Source organism: Elephas maximus, chromosome 2 (assembly GCF_024166365.1).
Source record: "Elephas maximus indicus isolate mEleMax1 chromosome 2, mEleMax1 primary haplotype, whole genome shotgun sequence".
NCBI lineage: Eukaryota > Metazoa > Chordata > Mammalia > Proboscidea > Elephantidae > Elephas > Elephas maximus.
Window position 1 is genome coordinate 164,429,686 of NC_064820.1, and position 14,017 is coordinate 164,443,702.

Sequence of the window (14,017 nt, forward strand, 5' to 3'; positions counted from 1 at the left end):
GTTTTAGTACAAGTGACCGTAGAAGACTCCTTAACCTGACCATCAAGGACAGTCCTTGACTTTGCCTTGCTTCTCATTTGGTTTCCTCCAGCATTGTGATGGGGCTGGCTATTCCTTTGGTTGAGCATCAGATGAAGTCACTGGCTGGGGTTTAGGGACCCAACATTACATACAAAAACCTGTATAATGGTTTTTGGATGACCACGCATGTGTAGTTGAATTTGCATAAGCTAATCTTCGTGTGATGCTATGTGATCAGAAGTGAATTCCAAGATATAGTCATTGAAAAAAATGAAGCCCAAAATATGGCATGTAACATGATTCCATTTTTTTTAATGTTGTATACACACACCCATGAATTCATTTTAACAACTTTTTGAGATACTCAAGAAACTATTCACAGGATTTTCCTGCGGGAAATAAGTGAAAATCTGAGTGAAGAGGTCATATTTTTCCATTCATATGCTTCTGTACTGCTTGAATTTTTTTTCTTTGCCATGGGTGTATATTTTTTTATTGTGGTAAAATACACTTAAATTCACATTTTGAAAGCATACAATTCAGTGGCATTTACTACATTCACAATGTTGTACAGTCATCGCCACTACCTAGTTCCTGAATATTTTCATCACCCCATGAGGAAACCTTGTTCCCATTAAACAGTCACTCCCCCTTTCCTCCATCCCCAGCCCTTGGCAGCCAACATCTGCTTTCTCTCTCCATGAATTTGCCTATTCTGAACTTTTCGTGTAAACGGAGTCAGACAACATGTGACCTTTTGTGTCTGGCTGCTTTCACTTAGCATCATGTTTTCAAGTTTCATCCACATTGTACCATGTATCAGTACTTCATTCCTTTTTATGACCAAACAATATTCCTTTGTGTGGAGATACTATATTGTGTTTATCCATTCATTTGTTGACAGATCCTTGAGGTTGTTTCCACCTTTTGGCTATTGTGGCATATTATTTTTATGGTCAGTAAAGTAGTTCAAACAAAGCTAAATGATGGGGTTAGACTAGGTGATCTGAGGCCCTCTTGAGCCTTGATTGTCCTGAATTCCGTGTTATTGCAAAGAGCTGTTGGCCTGTGAAATAGGCAACTTTATTTTATTCATTCAAGGATGGGGACAAGTGCCCCTGGGCCCCTGAATTCCTAGTTCAAGCCCTTTGGCTGGATGAGGCTCCTCCACCTGCCCTCAGAGCTTTTTCTCCTCCCAGGATGGCAGGGGAGCTGCCTCCCTGGAGCAGCTGTGCTCCTGGGGCAGGAGGGAAGGGAGGGCCTCAGGAAGGGCCTTGTCCAGGGTGAGCGCCAAGCCGGTCAGGGAGTATCCTTCCTCTCACACACAGCATCCAGCCCTGCCAGGTGTCCAAGTGCTTTGTTCCCAGAGCCCCCTCCCTCTTCCCTGTCCTACCTCCTTCTTTGGCCCTGACACCCCCAATCCACCTCACAGGGGATGTCCTGAGTGTCTGAGCCTTCAGCATTCTTGCTGGGAAAGGCGGGCTCTGAGCCTCACTTGGGTGATTGAGCTGTGTGTCCTAATTGCTGGGAATTTCAGTGCTGCCACCCTTAGGAAACAAATGGACAGGAGGGACTGGGAGCCCAGAGCAGAGCTCTGAAGAACCCATACTGAAAGTCAGCACCCTCAGTTCTGACACAGGCTCTGTCACTAGCAAACTGTGTGTGACCTTGGTTTCCTTGTCTATAAAATGGGCGGATACCACCATCTCCCTCCGTTGTAGGAATCAAAGAAGACAATAATAATGATAGCTGGTATTGGCCTAGTACATTCCGTGTGCCAGGCACTGTGCTGAGAGTTGCTATACATTATAGCACTTGACGCAAGGTAGGAACTGTTCATCACACTTCACAGGTGAAGGGTCCATAATGAGGAGGAAATTTTTCCACAAGGTCACTCTGTAAATGGTAGAGATAGGTAGGATGTGAACCAATCCGATCAACCCCAAAGCTCATGTCCTTAACCCACTGAACTTCAAAGTATGTTCTAGGGTCTGCCTGTATCAGAATAACCCTATTGGTTTTAAAGAAAAAATTCCAATTCCTTGGAGTTCAATATATTTTCTATTTTTATATATGTTTAGAAATTTTCTATTAGTTTTTTTTTTTTTTTTTTTTTTGCAAATTCCTCGGCCCAGCCCACCCCAGTGCCTCAGGGATCTGCATTTTAAAACAACCCCTAGATAATTCTGATGCAGAAATCAGGTTTGAGCTGTTCGACTAACCCCAGTACTATACTACTTCCCAGCTATAAATAGGAACGCGTTGTGAAAATTCAGTGTAGGTGGCTGTTGTGTTCTCTATTCATGTGCAGCGTTATTATCTCCTTTTTAGTCCTGTTCTTCCTTTGTGGTCCCAGGAGTTTAGAAGGAGATTCTGTTTGACAAAAGGAGAGATATGTTAGGAAGTGAGCGAAAAGACTGAAGTGGAAGAGGAGACAAAGGCAGAGCAGAGAGGGAGGCAGGGAAGGAGGAAGGGCTGAGCCCAGGCAGCTGGTAAACCACACCCCACCGTATAGGGATCAGAGCTATAGCAAAGATCACCCCCATGTTCTGGGATCACTGAAGAAGGGCTGACCACTCTCTGCTTGGGAAAGTCAGAGGAAAGGTTTTTCAGCTGGTTATTGAAGGTTGAGTAGCTTGCTGGTAGAGGATAAGCAGGGACAGGGAATAGCATGAACCCAGGCCTGGAGGCAGCTCCTGGTGACAGGGACACAGAGGGCGCATGGGGAGTTAGAGCAGATGAGATGCTGAGAGAGGAGGCCCTGCGCCCTGGCCAGGGAGCTGCAGGGACTCCCGCTTTCTTCCCTAAGGAAGGGTGGGGTGCCCAGGGTCTTCCCCAGCCCTGGCCCCTGGAGTCTGCCTTCATTTCTCCCAAGTGCGGGCTCTTTCTGTGCACCCCACAGACAGCTGCAGCCCAGCCCAGTCGATAGTGGATGGCTACTACGAGGATGCAGACAACAGCTACCCCACGACCAGGATGAACGGGGAGCTGAAGAACTCCTGTGAGTACTGGACGTTCAAACAGGGTCTCTCCTCGTGAAGAGCAGGCCTTGACCTGACCCTTGGCACATGCATGCCCACTCCCCCTTACCCAGACCATAGTCACCACAGAGGCCCAAAAGCCCTTGCTCTCAGTGACCCCAGGGTCCAGTGGAAAGAGCACTGGACTGGGAGTAAGGACCCAGGGACTAGCCCTTGCCTTGGCTCTTAGTAACCAATCTTGGGAGAGTTATTTGTTTTCTTGGAGCCTCAAGTCTCCTTATCAGTAAAATGGGGGTTTTCTGGGTTGCTGTGAGAATCGTCTGAGACGATGAATAGGAAATGGTGGGTGATGATTCTAATGACAGTCAGTAGCTGATATTCACTGAGCACTTACTGGTGTCAGACACTTTGCTAAACACTCTGCTTGCATTGATCTTCAAATCGCATGATGAAATAGGTACTATTAGTTGTGACCATTTTACTGACGAGGAAACTGAAGCTCTGAGATGTGATGTCACCAAAATCACGAAGCAAGTGGTAAATCTATATAACAAACCACGAGTGTAGGGGGTTTAGTCATGACCATGGTTACGCCTGACGTCCACCCCTTCAGGGTCCCAGGATCCCAGAGAAGGGATGTCTGCGGAGGGGTGAGAAGGTGCTTCCCTGGGAATGGCTCAAGTGACGTGTCCTGTCTCATGGCTCCCCCAGACAATGACTCTGATGCCATGAGCAGCTCCTACGAGTCCTACGATGAGGAGGAGGAGGAAGGGAAGGGGCAGCAGCCCATGCACCAGTGGCCCTCGGAAGAGGCCTCCATGCACCTGGTGAGAGACTGCAGGATATGCGCCTTCCTGCTGCGGAAAAAGCGCTTCGGGCAGTGGGCCAAGCAGCTGACCGTCATCAGGGAGGACCAGCTTCTGGTGAGTGGTGGGATGGACGGGTGGTTACCTGTTCGCTTCCCCGGGGGCTTGTACATGTGTGTGCCTCTGCTCACATGTGTACATGGCATCTGCACCGGGTACACCTGGGCCTGCTTTCTGCACAGAGGTGTGAAGCCCAGTGCTTCTGAGATCCGTGCACTCTCACTGGAGCCAAAGTACGAAAAAAAAGACTTCAAGGCCTGACACAGGCCTTACCAGGTTTTTCTTTTGCCAAAGATTTTTTTTAACACTTTAAAACAAGTTTTATTGCTTTTCAGTATGCAAGTGAGTGTGCTTATTTATAAAACTAGTGAAAACCCATAAAAGCTGTTCATAACCGTATTGGCCAAGAAACAACGTGTCCACTTTCATTTCTATACATGTATCTTTTATAAAACTAAACCCGTACAGCACTGCTTTTTTTAAAGTTTTTTGTTACCATCTTTTACCACTAAGGTTTCCTAAAAGAAAACGCACCTTAAATTCCGAAGTAGAAGGATGGACGTCATTTCAGGAAAAAAGAAAAAAACAGTACTTCCCCCCAAAAATTGTTGAGGAGCCTTTCCCAATATATATATACATATAGAACAGGACCTTTCTTGTCCTGGAGCAGTCAGAAGCTCATTACAGCCAGCACCAGCCCAAGAGTGACGATTACTTCTTTCTACCCCTTATCTCTTCTATGATTTTCTTGGTGTATTGCAGTGGCTAGCACCACCAGCACAACGTAGCTAAAAGTGGTAAGATCGAGTATCCTCGCCTCTGTCTAGATCTCAGAGGGACCATTTCAGTAATTCACCATCAAGGTTGATGTTTGCTAGAGGTGATGTGTAGATACCCTTTATTATCACATCGAGGATGTTTCTCTCTATTTCGCATTTGCTAAGAGTCATAGCACAAATGGGTATTGAATTTTATCACTTTTTCTGCCTCCATTGAGATGATTATCTGATTTTCCTCCTTTATTCTATCAATATGATGGATTATATGATTGATTTTTGAGTGCTAAATCATCCTTGCATTCCTGGAATAAATGCTACTTGGTCTTGGTGGAAATGGTTAATGTGCTTGGCTGCTAACTGAAAAGTTGGAGGTTTGAGTCCACCCAGAGGCACTTCAGAAGGCTGACAATCTACTTCTGAAGAATCAGCCATTGAAAACCCTGTGGAACACAGTTCTATTCCGACACACCTGGAGTCACCATGAGTCAGAGTTGACTCAATGACAACTGGTTTGGTCTTGATGTAGCATGCTAGCTAGGTTCTAATTGCAAATATTTTGTTGAGGAGTTTTTGCATTTATGTTATGAGAAAGATTAGCTTATAATTTTCTTTTCTAATAATATCATGCCAGGTTTTGGTAGCAAGGCAATGCTAGCCTTATCATAAGAAGTGGCATTTGAGAATCATTATTGGAAAATGATTGACTTCCCAAGCACAACCCTGCATCTCTGCTAGGATTCTCTCTCCCGTGTCCCTGCCACATAGCCTTTTAATAGCATGGGGCTTGCTTCCTCCCAAGCCAGCTCGTTTCTGCCCTGGTTCTTTGGGCTAGAGTGTTCTTCAGTGTTGTGTTAAAATCTGCCTCTTCCTGATTGGGTAGTTGTGCCCTCTGAGTCCCCTCCATAGCCTTTGGGATCTGAAGAGTACACAGATGCCCCTCCCAAGCTTCTCTTCTGTGGGATGAACAGCCCCAGCCCCTTCGCTGTTCTTCACACAGTGCCCACAGTTGGGTTGGGTGGGGTAGGTCAAGCTTCCCTTGAACCTTTGTGTGAGGGTGTCTCTGTCCCCCACCTCCCCTGCCTTCCCTTCGAGGAGGCCCTGACCCCTTCTCTCCCTGTCCAGTGTTACAAAAGCTCCAAGGACCGACAGCCACATCTGAGGCTGGCTCTGGATGCCTGCAATGTCGTCTACATGCCCAAGGACAGCCGACACAAGAGGCATGAACTGCGCTTCTCCCAGGGGGGCGCCGAGGCCCTGGTGCTGGCACTGCAGAGCCGGGAGCAGGCGGAGGAGTGGCTGAAGGTACGTGCGGCCGGTGCCATTTCCCACCTTCCTGCGCTTTCTTACTGCCTCTCCTCCCCAGGCCTAGCCTTCAGTGGGGCTGCCTCCTGTTCCCAGATGAAGCAGGCCTTGCTCAGGGGAGAGGGGGTCAGTGGCCTGAGCCCAAGTCCTTGCAGGTGGCTAGGGCTTATGTGTGGAAACAGACCGTGAATAGCTCCCAGAGATAGACCTCATCCTGGAGGCCTTATGTTCCTTCCAGTTATGTGACTCACCTTCTTAATGTCCCTCCTGTGGGCTTTACAGCTTACTACCCGTGGAGAAAACCGATTCTGTTATTAGATAGGCTAACCCTTAAAAAGAAAGAAAAGAAGAAATGTGCATCCTTGTAACTTCTACCTGTGGCCCAGTGTCTGCATCTGTGAGCTACAGAGAACAGTTAGAGTTATAACATTGAACATGTACTGGGCGCCATGCACTGTACTAAGACCTTTACATGCATGGCCTTATTTAGTCTTCTCAATGAGGCTATTATTTTTCCCATCTTACTGATGAGGAAACTGAGGCATAGAGAAATTAGGTGGTTTGCCAAAATGTCACATAACAAAGCGGTTGGAGCCAGAATTAAAAGCTAAATAATAAGCCTACCCCAAAGACCATGAACTATACCACCACCCTGCTCCCCTTCCACATCACACAGAACTGTGAAGGCAGGGTGGGATAGTAATGATGACAGAGGACCTGGTGGCACATAGAATTGGGTTCAGGCTTAAATGTCACTGACTGTGTGATCTTCTGAAAATGACTTCACTTCTCCATGCCTCTGTTTGCTCATCCATAAAATGGACCTTACAAAGATTTATAGAGAGCACTTAGCATAGTGCCTGCCAAGCAGTAAGTGTCAGGTAGTTGTCAGTGATTACTGTTACCACGATGGTGATGCCCATTCCCTCACAGCAGAGCCTTTTCTCTGCTCTCAGCCTCATTTTCCCTCTCATGCTTTCCTTTCTCCTCCTCTGATCTTCCTGCTGGAACAATGAAACCAACCACCTCCCTCCCTCCCCTTCCTCTCTTCCTTCCTGTGATAACCAGCTCTCCCACCAGAGTGTTTAGTGTTTCTCATTACTGCATTTGTCTCAGGAGAGGAAGAGAGGGAGAGAACCTGCTTGCTGGGGGAGCCTCTGCCCTCACAGGGCCAATGGGCCATAAGGTGCCCTGGACCCGAGTTAGGGACCTGCCTTGACACCCTCATCTGGGAGGCCATTAGCCCAGAGGTTAAGAGCAGGCAGACACTCTGTCTGCATTTGGTTTCAGGCTCTACAACCACTAACAGGTGGCTTCACCTCTCTGCCTCAGCACCCTTATCTGTAAATCGGGGATAACAGTCATCCCAACCCTGCAGGGCTGCTATGGAGATAAAATGGGAAAATCCATGTAAAGTCACCTGGCAGGTGAGCAATAATAGTGGCTGTTATATTGTTTCATGATCTGGATGCTTATTGCCATATGGCCTTGGATGAGAGAATCACACCCTTGAGTCTTAGTTGCCACATTACTGAAACGGAGGTAGTAGCCACAGCCACCACACAGGGTTTCTGTAAAGGCCCAACAAGATGGCAGGGATGAGTCCCTCACTGTGTGTAGGCTTTATGGGTCACACTTCCTCACACATCCATAACCTCACTGGTCCTCAGACAATACCAGGAGGTAAGCAGAGGACCAGTATTATGCCCACGTTACAGATGTGGAAACTGAGGCTCAGGGCAGGGAAGTGGCTTTCCCAAGGCCACACAAGTAATTATCAGTAGATTCAGGTCTGGAAACCAAGCCTCTTGCTTCCCAGTCCCATGTCTTTTTCAATCTAAGAGACAGATACAGGAGAAAGCCTTCTATACCCTGACCCCAGGCATGTGGCAGACAGCCATGTCCACCCTTCTCTTCTCCTAAGCGGCGCCAACCCCTCCTGCTTGATGGCCGTGCGTACACAGCCCCATTCTCCCTGTCTGCCTCCACAACTGCCCTGCCTACCTGTCCACAGCTGTGCGTGCTCTCCACAGGTCATCCGAGAGGTGAGCAAGCCTGTTGGAGGAGGCGAAGCCGTGGAGGTCCCCAGGTCCCCAGTTCTCCTGTGCAAGCTGGACCTGGACAAGGTATGTCTGTCTCCACCAGGTCTTCTCTGGGTCAGACAGAGGGAACTCAGCACAAGTTGTGCTCCAGAGGAGCCCACAGTCATGTGAAGTCAGGCAGCCACCAGAGACTGTGGACAAGCTGTGAGGGCTATAATTGAGAGCCAATGCCCAGCACACAGCTGGCACAACCATAGGTGCTCAATAAATGTCTACTGAGTTAATGAATGCATGCCCATGCCCAGGGACTCCCCGCATAGTACCTAATACCAGTAGGCACTTAATTAATAGAGAATGAGTGAATGAATGAACGGTTGGCCCAGAGTCAGCATGAGTAAAAATGTTAGCTGGCAGTGAATTCATTTACGTGGAAGGTAGGTGTTGACCACCCTCTTACCCAAACTAGGATCATAATGGACTCTCTCATTGCCACTCATTTTTGAGTGAGTTGGTCACCAACTCCTGTCATGACTGTCTTGAAAATGTCTGACAACTCACCTTTCCCCATCCTCACTGCCATCTTGGTTCATCCCCCTATCAAGTCTCATCATGACCTGGATGACACTCTCTTAAGTGGCTCCTTTGCATGCAGTCTTGCCCTCTCTTGTCCATTCCTCACAATGCCGCTGGAGGGAACTTCTAAACCCAGTTGGATTACGTTACTGCCCTGTTTAAATACCTTCTCAGTTCCCTGTCACCTATCAAATACAGTCCAAACTCCAAGGACATTTATCTCAATTCATTATAATTAATTGCCTTACTCCCCAAATAGACCACGAGGATACAACCATGTCTAAGTCATCACTGACTTCCCAATACCTGGTACTGTCTCAGGCACATAATAGTTGCTGAAGATGTTTGTTAACTAATCATCATGCGGTGGGTTTGAACTAACAAAGGGGGTGCTTCTGAGTGTGCCTTCTGATGTGGGGATATCTGTGTCCCTCCCCAGAGGCTGTCCCAGGAGAAGCAGACCTCAGACTCTGACAGCCTGGGAGTGAGCGACAACTGTTCCATCCTTGGCCGCCGGGAAGCCTGTGACCATGGTAGGAGCCTCTGGGGGCCCAGAGCTGGGAGGGGCACACAGTGGCAGAGCAGATTGTGACCCCTCTGCGGACCTGGGTAAAGCAACCTGGCCCATCCATACCTGGAGCTGCAGGCCAGGCCCTGTGTATAGGGTGAAAAGCCACCAGGAAGGCTAGGGGTGGGTGTGACTGGAACCTGAGGCTCCCTCCCCTCCCCTGGCCCATCTTCATGGCAACAGGCAAAGGGAAGAAGAGCAGCCTGGCAGAGCTGAAGGGCTCGGTGAGCAGGGTCGCAGGCCGCAAGATCACCCGCATCATCAGCTTCTCCAAGAAGAAGCCGCTGGCTGATGACCTACAGACGTCCTCCACCGAGGAGGAGGTTCCATGCTGTGGTGGGTACGGGCGTGGGGAGGAGGGGAACTGCAGGCTCTGTCAATATGGGGTCCTGGGCCTGAGACTGGGAGACCTTCCCTGCCCTGTCCATCTCACGCCCAAGGACACAGGAGAGGATCCCAGCTTACTGGGTGGCTAAACCTCACCCATCCACTCATCTTGCCCTCCTGTCACTCTCTCCCATGAGGCCCTGATGCTCCCCAGAAAGAAATGCCAACTTGACCTCCATATTTCTCTGCTCCCTGTGGACCTTAGTGCAAATCGCTGCCCACCTCTGAGCCTCAGTTTCCTCCACTGTGACGAGAGAAGAGTATCATATTTTCCACCATATAACATGCCGCAAGGATAAATTGCAACCCAGCCTTCTAAGGAAATTTCTTGGATAAAAATATTTAAGTACTTTCTATTATAAATGTATTAAATGTGGGTTAAAAGTGGCTTAGAAGGGAAGACATTTTATTTTGTTCATGTAAATACAGTGTTCCATACACTGGAATCCAGTAGAAAATAATATATTTTGGATCCATGGTCATACTGTATTTTGAAAAAAATATTATAAAAGCATATGGCTAAAAAGAAACATTTTTCAGTTAGTGGGTGGTGCTTCAGAGCATGTAAGGGAAAAGATAAATTTAAATCTAAAATGTTAAGACGGAATCCTACACCCTGCCGTCCCTGTGCCTTGACATCTTTAGAATTCTGCTATCTTTGCTGCATGCTTTTGTTCAGACAGATTGCCACTAGGTGGCAGCTTCATCCATTATTTTCTGTCTTTTGGTAATTTTATTTTTAGGCAACATCAAGAGGAAAGGCAAAGGGGAGAACTGTGGCTTTTATGCATCAAATATAGTAACTCCTGCCCTTTTTATCAAGCTTGATAAGGTCCAAAGGCTGTGCTGCCGTGTACAATGTGATAAACAGTCCCAGTACACAGATAACCAGTTGTCCTCAGGTTGACTCCAACTCATGGTGTCAGAGTAGAACTGTGCTCCATGGGGTTTTCAGTGACTGATTTTCCAGAAGTAGATCTTCAGGCCTTTCTTTTGAGGTACCTCTGGGTGGACTCGAACCGCCAACCTTTTGGTTAGCAGCCGAGCATGAGCATATTAACCATTTGTACCATCCAGGGACTCCAAACTCAAACTCAGAAGGGAGGGTACCTGAGGTCACAGGCAGGTGGGAGTGAGCTGATCTGGGGCCTGGAAGGCCTTAGTTCTAGCTAGGACACAGAGTTATCCTCGGCCCTCTGTCCCGGAGGTGTAGACCCATGCACCGACTTGCATCCTCCGCACCTGGGTTTCTCCAAGGCTGGGCTTTCAGGAAGTCACGACACTGGTCTTCCTCCCAGGCTATCTGAACGTGCTGGTGAACCAGGGCTGGAAGGAACGCTGGTGCCGCCTGAAGTGCAACACTCTGTATTTCCACAAGGATCGCACAGACCTGCGGACCCATGTGAACACCATCGCCCTCCGTGGTTGTGAGGTGGCCCCGGGCTTTGGGCCCAGACACCCATTTGCCTTCAGGATCCTGCGTAACCGGCAAGAGGTCGCCATCTTGGAGGTGAGAGGAGAGACAAGGTGGTCCTTGGTGGTAGGAGTGAAGAGGAACTTGGCCTCGGTGTTTTTTTTTTTTGGTTTGGGAGGGCTTGTACTGACACTACAGGGATGAGAGGAAAGGAAAGTAAATCCAACTGCTGTCAAATGATGCAAGCAGGGTTGCCAGGTACACTACAGGACATCCACTTAAATTTGAATTTCAGGTAAATAATTTTTTAACATAAGTATAAAACCAAAAATCAAACCCATTGCTGTCAAGTCAATTCCGACTCATAGTGACCAATAGGACAGAGTCGAACTGTCCCATAGGGTTTCCAAGGAGCTGCTGGTGGATTCGAACTGCCGACCTTTTGTTTAGCAGACATAGCTCTTAATCACTGCGCCACCAGGACTCCAGAACCAAAGTATATCCTTGCAATATTTGGGATATACCCATATGGAAAAAAAATTATTCGTTGTTTATCTGAAATTCAAAATTTAACAGGGCATTTAGAATTTTTATTTGCTAAATCTGGCAACCCTAGGCCCAAGATTTGTTCGCTGTCACTTACCTTAGAACCCCAAGCCTAAAAGGCATCTAGTTTAGTGTAAACTCCAATCTGATTCTGGAAACTCCTCTCACACCTTCCTACCAAGTGGTCATCCACCCTAGATAAACCAGTACCTTTCAAGGGAGCCTACCCATCCCACAGGGCAACTCAGATTTTTAGAAAGACTTTCTCCATATTGGGTTGAAATTTTTAAGCTCCGTGAAGAAACCATGCTGGTTTCTGCATACACTGTTTTTCCAGCACCCAGCGTGATGCTCAGTGTACACTCAGAGCACTGCAAATATTTGCTGAACGCAAATGTGATTTCTTGTCCTTCCTACCCACGGGCACTAGCCATCCTCTATGGCTCTGTGCAGAGTACTGTATGTTGGATCTCTCTTCCATGTGTCAACCCTTCAGCTAATTAGAATTTAAAATGTTAACACTGGAAGAAAACTTACAGATAAGGGAACTGAGGCCCAGGGTAGCAAAGTCCAGGGTTCCACAGAGAGTCAGCAGCAGTCCTAGAACTAAAACCAGGATTTTGGTCCTGTTTTCTTTGCCCAGCACCCGCTGTCTCCCTCAGTTCTTAAATTTCAAAAAATGTTGCCTCTGTAACTCCATTTTTGGTAGTTTGAGATGGACCACTTATTTCCCAGAATGTATATACTTGGAGTTTTCTAGCAAAAACTATGCTTCCTTTATTCAAGTTCAGCCTTTGCATGCTAAGTTGATTTTATAATATTGATCTTTACATGAAAATTAAGTATGTGTTTAGCTGACCAACAACTTTTTGGAGATTGTACTGTATACAAGTACTATAAATATTTGGTAATTATAATAATACAAGGAAAAAATTGATTGGATTATATGAGAACTAACCTCCATACATAAGTAAATAGAAAATTTAGAAACAGTTAATGGTGGTGGTTGAACAACATGACAAACATGTAATATCACTGAACTGTGCATGTGAAGATTGGTTGAAATGGCAAATGTTTTGTTACCTATATATTTACCACAATAAAAAAAATATTTTTTTTAAAGTAAATGTAAAAAAAACTCAGTGACTGGGGTTTTAAAAGCCTGTGAGCAACCATCTAGGATACTCAACTGGTCTCACCCATTCTGGAACAAGAAAAAATGAAGAAAACTAAAGATACCAGGGAAAGATTAGTCCAAAGGACTAATGGACCACATCTACCATGGTCCCCACCAGACTGAGTCCAGTACAACTAGATGGTACCTGGCTAGCACCACTGACTGCTCTGACAAGGATCACAATAGAGGGTCCTGGACAGAGCTGGAAGAAAATGTAGAACAAAATTCTAAATCAAAAAGAAAGACCAGACTTGCTGGCCTGACAGAGACTGGAAAAACCCTTAGAGTATGGCCCCTAGACACCCCTTTCAGCTCAGTAATGATGTCACCCCTGAGGTTCACCCTTCAGCCAAAGATTGGACAGGGCCATAAAACAAAACGAGACTAAAGGGACACACCAGCCCAGGGGCAGGGGCTAGGAGGCACAGGAGGGAACAGGAAAGCTGGTAATAGGGAACCCAAGGTTGAAAAGGGAGAGCGTTGATGTATCAGGAGTTGTTAACCAATGTCATAAAACAGTATGTGTATTAACTGTTTAATGAGAAACTAGTTTGTTCTGTAAACCTTCATCTAAAGTACAATAAAAGTTTTAAAAGAGAAACAAAAAACAAACAGAAAAATTCAGTGAACACCTAAATGTTGTTTTCACATCTGAGTGGTTGCGAAGGTCCTGAGGGTAGAGAGAGAGGACCTGCTACCTGAGAGTGGTGGTCAGGGAGGGCCTCTCAGGGTAGGTGGCGTTTGAGCAGAGACTTAGAGTAAGGGAGAGAACCACCTGGATTTCTGGATGTGTGTTCTAGTCTTATTCCTCATGGATCCCTAAGTATTGGATATGTAATAGGTGTTTATAAATATCTGTGGGTTGGGCTGAAGTGAGCAAGTCGCCAGAGGCACTGTCAATACTGACATGAACCCATCTGTGCCTCCTATTCCTCAGGCAAGCTGCTCAGAGGACATGGGCCGCTGGCTTGGCCTACTGCTGGTGGAGATGGGCTCCCGAGTCACCCCTGAGGCACTGCACTATGACTACGTGGACGTGGAGACCTTAACCAGCATCGTCAGTGCTGGGCGAAACTCCTTCCTGTAAGGCTTAGCACCCCCTGGGCCCACAGCTGCCTGGGACCTTTCTACTCTCCGCTCCCTCTCAGAGGCTTGGAGTCCAGCCTTGGCCACTGGGAGGAAGGGGAGGAAGAGCTGGAGAAGCCTCTGCTTCCCTGGGAAGCCCAAATGGGTTTCCAGCAAAGAATGAGCTGGCTGGAGTGGTTGGACCAGTGTCAGGAGGAACCTGTGGATGGAAGGAGCAAGGGTGGAGATGCTCTTGAGTCATGGCTGGGCTGCGCCCTCATGCCATGTCATTGTTG

The 14,017-nt window shown here is 47.2% G+C and overlaps 1 protein-coding gene across 2 annotated transcripts in view; it reads left to right on the top strand.

Moving 5' to 3' along the window:
- Positions 1-14,017, top strand: part of AFAP1L1 (actin filament associated protein 1 like 1) — an 80,458-nt gene that overhangs the window by 39,678 nt on the left and 26,763 nt on the right. For both annotated transcript variants that reach the window (XM_049874032.1, XM_049874034.1), the window contains exons 6-13: positions 2,924-3,022; positions 3,714-3,925; positions 5,770-5,949; positions 7,983-8,075; positions 9,004-9,097; positions 9,316-9,468; positions 10,818-11,029; positions 13,594-13,739. In XM_049874032.1, coding sequence (XP_049729989.1) covers positions 2,924-3,022; positions 3,714-3,925; positions 5,770-5,949; positions 7,983-8,075; positions 9,004-9,097; positions 9,316-9,468; positions 10,818-11,029; positions 13,594-13,739 — 1,189 coding nt within the window. The remainder of the gene's footprint in view (positions 1-2,923; positions 3,023-3,713; positions 3,926-5,769; positions 5,950-7,982; positions 8,076-9,003; positions 9,098-9,315; positions 9,469-10,817; positions 11,030-13,593; positions 13,740-14,017) is intronic.